This window comes from Apus apus, chromosome 28 (assembly GCF_020740795.1).
Source record: "Apus apus isolate bApuApu2 chromosome 28, bApuApu2.pri.cur, whole genome shotgun sequence".
Taxonomy (NCBI): Eukaryota; Metazoa; Chordata; class Aves; order Apodiformes; family Apodidae; genus Apus; species Apus apus.
In genome coordinates, this window is record NC_067309.1 from 687,196 (window position 1) to 695,437 (window position 8,242).

General features: G+C 51.3%; 1 protein-coding gene across 3 annotated transcripts; it reads left to right on the top strand.

The window, feature by feature from the left end:
- The first annotated feature begins 5,177 nt into the window (after nt 1-5,177).
- On the top strand, nt 5,178-8,063 carry LOC127395035 (exendin-3-like). Of its 3 annotated transcripts, none has more exons than XM_051641437.1 (5): nt 5,178-5,212; nt 5,754-5,862; nt 6,590-6,745; nt 6,869-6,940; nt 7,619-8,063. In XM_051641437.1, the coding sequence occupies exons 2-5, from the start codon at nt 5,762-5,764 to the stop codon at nt 7,626-7,628; spliced, it is 339 nt and encodes a 112-aa protein (XP_051497397.1). In that variant the 5' UTR covers nt 5,178-5,212; nt 5,754-5,761; the 3' UTR covers nt 7,629-8,063. The 3 variants fall into 3 exon arrangements, with proteins under 3 accessions (XP_051497397.1, XP_051497399.1, XP_051497398.1); XM_051641439.1 differs by having other exon boundaries at nt 6,872-6,940; XM_051641438.1 differs by having other exon boundaries at nt 6,593-6,745.
- Nucleotides 8,064-8,242: the final 179 nt, after the last annotated feature.

The following is an 8,242-nucleotide window of genomic DNA, read 5'->3' on the forward strand; positions in this document are numbered from 1 at the left end:
GTGCCTGAGGGACCCAGCCTGCTCAGAGCACCCACTGCTTGCCCAGAACCACCCAACTGTGCCACAGCTCACAGCTACCCTGCTCCTCCCAGGGGAGGTGGGAAGTACCCACCTGGGGGGCTGCAGGGCTGTGGGCCCTGGAGGAGCTGAGCACCCAGTAGTGCTGGCAGCCTGGGCTCAGCCCCATGTCCTGCTGGGGCTGGTTCCTGGGGTTTTAGCCAAAGGAAGAAAAATGCACCAATTCACCCAGGTGCAAGGGCAAAAGCCTCTAAACTTCAGGTGATCCCCAAGGACCAGCAGCTCTCCCTGATGAAGCAGACCTGGGACACTCTTGCAGCAGTGTCACTGCAGCTGCATCCCCACCAGGCATCCAGCTCCCAGGCTGTGTCAGGGACACTTAGGTTGGATCTTGGGAATAATTACCTCATGGAAAGGGTTGTCAGGCCCTGGCAAAGGCTGCCCAGAGCAGTGGTGGAATCACCATCCCTGGAGGGGTTTCAAAGTTGTGTAGATGTGGTGCTGAGGGACATGGGTCTGTGGTGGCCTGGGCAGGGCTGGGTTATCAGTTGGACTCGATGATCTTAAAGGTCTTTTCCAACTAAAAGTTATTCTATGGTTCTATGCTTGACCCCAAGTCATTCTGCCTGCAATTCCCCATAGCTTTCCCATCTCCCAGTCCAGTAGTGGTTCAAGCTGGTTTCTCATCCAACTATCCAATAACAAAACCTGTTCCACTTCTCCAGGCTCTCACATTCACCTTTCCCATGTGGCAGCATGGCTGTAGCACCTTGGCTGGAGCACCCAAAGCCTTTCCTCACCATCCATGTATCATGGACATTCAGAGGTCATAAAAGGTGCTCAGGGTCAGGGGAGTGACGGGTGCTGGGGGCAGGAGAGATCTCCCCCAATTTCCTTCTGCTTTGTGAACAGCAAAGAGAGAAAAAATCATCAACAATGAAGGCCCACCAGAGGGTAGATACAGCCTGAGCTTGATTTTGGGAAGGGCTCATGGCATTAAGGGCTCATAACTCCAAGTCAGCCCCTCACAGCCTGTCATGAGGCCCAACACCATCTTTGTATCATAGAATCATTAATGTTGGAAGGGACCTTAAAGACCATCAGGTTCCAACCCCCCTGCCACGAGCAGGGAACCCTCCCAGCAGACCAGGTTGCACAAAACCTCCTCCAACCTGGCCTTAAAAACCTCCAGGGCTGGGGCACCAACAACCTCCCTGAGCAACCCATCCCAGTTCCTCACCACCCTTAGAGCAAAGAATTTCTTCCTAGTATCTCACCTCAATCTCCCCTCTCTCAGTTTAAAACCATCACCCCTTGTCCTCTCACCATCTTCTCTGGTGAAAAGTCCCTCCCCAGCTTTCCTGGAGCCCCTTCAGGCACTGGAAGCTGCTCCAAGGTCTCCCTGGAGCCTTCTCTTCTCCAGGCTGGACACCCCAACTCTCCCAGCCTGGCTGCAGAGCAGAGCTGCTCCAGCCCTTGGATCATCTTGGTGGCCCTTTTCTGGACCTTCTCCAACAGGTCTATATCCTTTTTGTGCTGAGGGCACCAGAACTGAATCCCACCCCACTCTTCCTCCCTGGCATCAAGGGTCAGCCCCAGGCTCAAGGCAGGAGACTGCAGACCCTCCACTGCAGCATCAAAGGCACATACTGTTCTTACCTTTTAAAAGTGTGCCCAAAGGGGAAAGGAGGCAGGACAATAATCCCTGTTTCTTCAGAGCTGCCAAAACACCCTGCTGGGAACGCAGAATATCCTTCTGTAATGCCCCCACCCCCCTGTCCTCTTAGAGAACATCTGTAAAGCAAAACACAAGGAAAAAGCCTCAAAGCTGCTGAAACCAAAACTCAGCATTACCCCAAAGGAGGAGAGTCAGGCTAAACCACCAACCCCAGAAGGTCTTTCTTTGCCCATTTGTGCCTGGGCAGCAGCCACAGCCAGTGAGAAGCAGCGTGCTGGGACACACCAGTATAAAATTGCCTCTAATTGTGGTGGGGAGGGAGGAGACCACAAACACCTGCAGCTGTGGGGAAAGTGAGAGTTGAGAGCACTGATTCACAGGGTACCTGGCTCCGAACTACAGGCCTGAGGGACACATTGGAAGGTTTTTCTATCCCCTGCTCTCCTGGGTTGGACCTGAAATGCACTCCTGTGGGAAACAAAGGTCTCTTTGCAGAGGATCCAAGAAGGTGAAGTCAAAGCCTTTATTCCTTCTTGCTTGCAGCAAACCCCTCTAAATTTAACCAGCTCTTGGTTTAACTGCATCTGCAGCTACAGACCAGTACTAGTGGAGCAGTTAGATGTATCTCAGGTGACTTTGTGGTTGCCTTCAGGCTGTTGCATGGAGAATCAAGGCACCAAAGCATGTCAGCCTGACCCCGTCACTCCAGGCAGGGAAACTGAGCCCCAGAGCAGGAGCTGACTGGTGGCAGAAGGAGGCTGGGAAGGTCTGTGTTGTGATTTAAGAGCAGGTTTAAGTGCAAACTCACCTTGTTTCCAGCCTGATCTTGGACAAGCCAGCAGGGCCACATCCCACCATCCCCATCAGAGCAGCCTGGCTCCTCCTCCCTCTCCCCATGGTTGCAGAGACCAAGACTGGCAGAGATGGGTAAATCAAACACATGGCCAGTCCTGGGGGGACCTAAAGGGAAAGTGCAGCACAGGCTGGATGGGTTATGGATGAGTTGATCTAAGGGTTGGTGGTCCAGGAGTTTTCCCTTATCACTTTCTTTGGCCCCTGCTCCATCAGTGCAGGATGCTCTTTTATCTTCAAAGGTGCTTCTCTAAAGATGCATAATTGATGGTTTGGGTTGGAAGGGACCTTAGAGACCATCCAGTCCCACCCCCTCTGCATGGGCAGGGACACCTCCCACCAGCCCAGGTTGCTCCAAGCCCCATCCAACCTGCCCTTCAACACTGCCAGGGATGGGGCAGCCACAGCTTCCCTGGGCAACCTGGACCAAGGTCTCACCACCCTCATAGTGAAGAATTTCTTCCTGATGTCCAACCTAAATCTCCCCTCTTCCAGTTTTACAAGTTTACAGAGCAAGGTTTTGAACCCAAACCAACCAAACTAGCTGGGGCATCACTGTGCTGCCACCCACAGCATCTCTCAGCCTGGGGTCTTCCACCCCCGCAGGGCAGGACATCACATTGCTTTGGTCTTTGCAGGGACGGACGAGGTTTGGGGACCTGCTGAGCAACGAGGAGAAGGCTGCGAGGCACCGGAGGGCAGGACCAGGACGGACAGAGGAAGGATGGGCAGAGGGAGGCAGAGGAAGACGCAGAGGGAGGACAGGCAGAGGGAGGCTGCCACCTGCTGTCCATAAAAACCTCTCCAAGTCCTAAATGGAACAAATTCCAGATCTGCCCGTACATATTAAAACACAGGTCCATGCACCCACCGTGCTGTCACCCAGGGCTGGGAGACCCACCAGCAACTCAAACCAGGTGGAAAGAGAAAGACCACAGAGGACCCTTAGGAAGGGAAGATCATTGCATCCCAATGGGCCTGTGAAAACCACCCGTGGACAGCAGAGAAAGTGTCCTGTGGGACACATCAACCCACTCCAGCACTGGGGGGCATGATTAAGAAAATGACGAAGCAACATGACATGCACTGTGCTGGCTGAACTGCATTTGTCTTCTCCAGAGCTCTCCACCACTGTGGGTCACTGATGTGCCTTCCTGGGCCACAGGAATATTTCATACTATGGCATTGGCAGCTAATTTGTTGGCATTAAGAAATATCCCATCCAAGTGATGAGTAGGAGACCTGGACCTCTCCTCTGAAGGTTGAGCTAATTAATCTCCTACCTTCCTTCTCTGATGTCAGGCTTTCTCATTAGGCCATTGTTGGCCCTAATTAAAAGGCTCTTCAACATGAGCATCCCCTGAACACCAGCCATATTTTGACAGTGACAATAATTACAGAAAATCTCTTTGGTGGAATAATAGTAAGTACCCAACTGCAAGAAGAAAGGTCCCAGGAGGAGAGGACAGTAAGTGGTGGAGCACCTAGGACTTGGAGCCCACATCTCTTCTGGCAGCTTGTGTTGGGTGAGGGAGAACCACGGCCCAGTTTCCTGAACTCTTCTCTGCCTATTGACCATCCACTTGTGAAAAGGGCACATTTAGCCCCCCGAGCACTGAACTATAGGCATTCCTTAGCCAAGAGCTTCCCAAGTATCTCAAAACTGCCCCAGAAATGCAGCCTGCCATCAATCCTCCGAATAAGCAGCCCTCAAAAGCTCATCTGACCTCCCAGCATCTTCAGGGAGATGAGGGCTTTGTTCCATGTCCATCTGGAGCTGTCAGCACCTTCCCCTCCAGGGCCAGTTCTGGGCCTTCAAGTCTACCCCCAGTTTTGTTCTTCTCAAGCCTTTTTTCCTTTGCTGGACTCGAGGATTTTAAAAAATGAGGGAAGTTCCCAGGAGACACCCCTGCAAAACTATTGTCCTTGGCCTGATGAGTTCCAGATGTTCCTCCAGCTCTTGGGATGAGCCTTTATGTCCCATGGGGAAAAGCACTGACCCAGATCTGCAGCTGCCCACAGTGCCTCCTGTCACCCCCAGGTGGAAGAAATTATGGTGAATGGCCCCAGTTTTGGATCTGGCCATGGGGACCAAGCTCAGGCTTGGATCACCATGTATCTGTCCAGCTGAGAAGCTGTGTCCTGAACCTCCCACTGCAGAAAGCAGCAGCAAGTGCTTGGATACCCAAATGCTTGACTTTTTTTTTGTTGTTTGTTTTTTCTTAATGTTTTTCAAGTCAAACCAAAGGTGTTTGAAAGGGCAGAGACATCATTTCTCCATGCAGGAGGCACTGTGGCAATAAGGGGCCACATCACCTGAAAGAAGGAAACCAACAGGTCATTCCTTTGGCCCAAGAAGTGGGGAAAAAACAGAAAAGATCAGAGAAATGGCATCAACAACCAAAAAAAACCCTTACACCAAAGGCATAAGCTGAAAAATGTGGCAACTACTGTATTTTTTGCAACAGCCCCACTTAAAAAATCCTATAATGATTCATGATGACCCATCCAACTGAAAACAGGAGCACCAGTGACCTACCTGTCAGCTTTTAGCATCCTGCTAACAAGCTTAAAAGCCCTGGGAAGGAGTTGGGTTCAGCCACAACCAGCTTGAAGGAAGAAAATAGGATCTTGCTTTTAGCGGATCGCTTGGCTGTGCAGAAGGTAAGTGCCTTTTCCTCTCTTCTTTACTACCAATCTCTGAAGAAATTAAACCAGAGGAATGGAAGTGCTGGGGGACAGGCAACCTCAAGTCTGATTTTCAGGAAATAAAGCAAGGGGGTTGGCGTTTTACTCCCCCTGAACTGCAAATGCATCCAGCAAAGGTAAGAAAAGTGAAACTCTAATTAATCAACTCTTGGGAGTTGCTGCCGCTTTGCTGGGAAAGTTCTCCAGCACTCTGGTGATAAGCTGAAGCTAGAAATAGTGCTCCTAGATAGAAAAGGGGAGGTTTGGGATCAAGTTTATTGCAACGAGTTATATCTTTGGGTGATACAAGCCTGTTCTTGTGGCTGTGTGTGCCTGCACCTAAGCCACGGTAGATGTGCTGACAAGTGATTGTGAAGATCCAGTTTTCATAGGTACCATCAAAACGCTGCCAAGACACTGGGAAGGAGGTTGACTCATGCTGGATTTGTTCTGTGCACAGGCTGGGGGGGTCCAGTGGTGACTGCAGCCCCCAGTGTTTCTATCTTGACCTCTCCAGGAAGCCGGATGCTGAGCGCGGGGTGGCTGTGCCTCTCGGGGCTGGTGCTCGCCCTGCTGATCCCCACCGGGTGGCAGGTGGGCCCCGAGGACTCAGCTGACACGTCCAGGTAGGAGGTGTTGGCAGAACTGGCCTGGGCAGGGGCTGTTGGAGCTCAGCCCTCCTGTTCCTGCTGCTGCAAGTCCCCTCCCAGCTCTGGGGCCTCCCCACTGCTGCCCTGTGCCTCCTTTGTATTTATCCAGCTGAGCTGCCCCCCAGCTCTCCAGCAGCCCACACAGGGATGTTGTCGTGTGCCCCCCAGGATTTCTCATCTGTGTCAGACCAGGGACAGGCATAGGGACATGGTGGGGCAGAGCCAGGATGGGCGATGCTCTGCCCGTGGGACTGAACCCTGCACCTGTGGCTGGTGGGAGGAAAACCCTTTGGGGTCCTTCTGCCAGGTGAAGGTAAGGGAGGGGACACCAACATCAGCTCTTCCTGGAGCTGGCAGAAGTTGATCTAAACCTCGGGGCAGCCCCTCGTGCCCTCCCAGAACAGCCCCCAGGGACTCAGGTGGAGGCACAAACCCACAGCAGCTGAGCAAGACCCGGAGCAGACAACACAGGCCAGGATATTACATATCTAATGCATGTCATCAGGAACAACCCTGGCCAGGCAAGGCAGAACACCCTGAAACTGAACATAATTTTATGTATTATTATAGCTTTTCTGGAGGCTGCTCCACACAGTAAAGTACTTTACAGCACACAACCTCTGGGCACCTCCTGCAGGGAGGATGCAGGATGCCACAAAGTGCATTAAACCATATATTCTTGCCCCATCCTTTTCCTCCCAAGCAGATGGCAGGAATATGAATCCCAAAGTGCCCAAAGCTTCATGTCCAACATCAAGCGACACTCGGAAGGGACATTCACCAGTGACTTCACCCGCTACCTGGACAAGATGAAGGCCAAGGACTTCGTGCACTGGCTCATCAACACCAAGCAGTACAGGTACCAAAGGGGAGGGCAATTGGACCAGGCTGGGAAAGAACCTCCCACCATGCTTCAAGTGCCATAACCCAGTGGAAAATTCGCTTTTGGAAGTTTTCTCTCCATGTGTTTTCCTATTTTCAGCAGCTCCTCAAAGAGGTACATGAAGGAGGAGCCCCACAGCAACCCCTTCCCAGCCGTGTTCCCACCACTCACGTAAGTCATCCCAAATGGCAAACACTGTGAATGAAAACTGGACAAATGAATCATTTCAAAACATGGGTACAAAGAAGCAGGTTTGGTGCAGAGAGCAGCTCCCTAGGCCTGGCACTGCTGCTCATTTTTGCTGACTCAGCTGGATTCCCTGATGTTTACCTGTCATAAAACAAGGAAAATTAAGCTATTTCCAGGGGGAAGTTAATAATTTCTGAAGGGATGAGGTGGTTTTTCTCACCATGCTTTGCACTTCATTTCAACATTATGGTAGTGGGATCATCTGCATTTATAAGACATATTATAACACTTTGTGCTCCTCAAAGCAAAGCAATCATAGAACGGTTTGGGTTGGAAAGGACCTTAAAGATCATCCAGATCCACCCCCTGCATGGGCAGGGACACCTCCCACCAGCCCAGGCTGCTCCAAGCCCCATCCAACCTGCCCTTCAACACTGCCAGGGATGGGGCAGCCACAGCTTCCCTGGGCAACCTGGGCCAGGGTCTCACCACCCTCACACTAAAGAATTTCCTCCTCATGTCTCACCTCAATCTCCCCTCTCCAAGACTGTTGCTCCTTTGCAAACAAAAACCTCACCACCGCAGTCTCAAAGCTCCTAAACTGATTCTAGGAGGAATTTCTATTCCATTAAGCTGTTTGATGTTTCTTTGCTTTTTAAGGTACAATTAAATGGGAGATCAAGGCCTGGGTTTTCCAGCAGCATCAGCCCAGGGATGTTGGATCCCTCCATGGCTGCAGCTACTGGATGCTCCACGGGAAGGATTTATCCATCCCACGCAGCCGTGTTAACCCTTCGGTGTTGCCAGTCACCTCCTCCTCAAATCCTCACCTGTGGATCAGCTTTCCCTTCAAACCTGGACTTCTCCAGCTTCCTTTTCTCTGTAACAGGGGGATCAGCTCTCCCTTCAAACCTGGACTTCTCCAGCTTCATCTTCTCTGTAACGGCTCCTGCAGTGCTGCAGATCCTGGGGCTTTCCTGACATCTTTAATAAAACCTTTGCTTTGATTCCTGATGCCTCAAAGCTTTCCAGGCATCCAGTTGGGATCCCATGTGCTGCTGGTCCTGGGAGATTTTTGATTCCTGTGCTTTGCCCCACAGCTTGGCTTATGTGCCCTGTTTTGCTCTCAATTCCTTGAGTTTTAGGTAAAAGGGCACTAGGGTGCCTGCTTGACCTCCCAGGCCTGTACAGTGGGGATTTTGAAATAAATTGAAATATATATATGAAAGATAACTAGTGCCTCTTTGGATTTAATTCTGATTAATTGTATAGCAAATGGTCTGA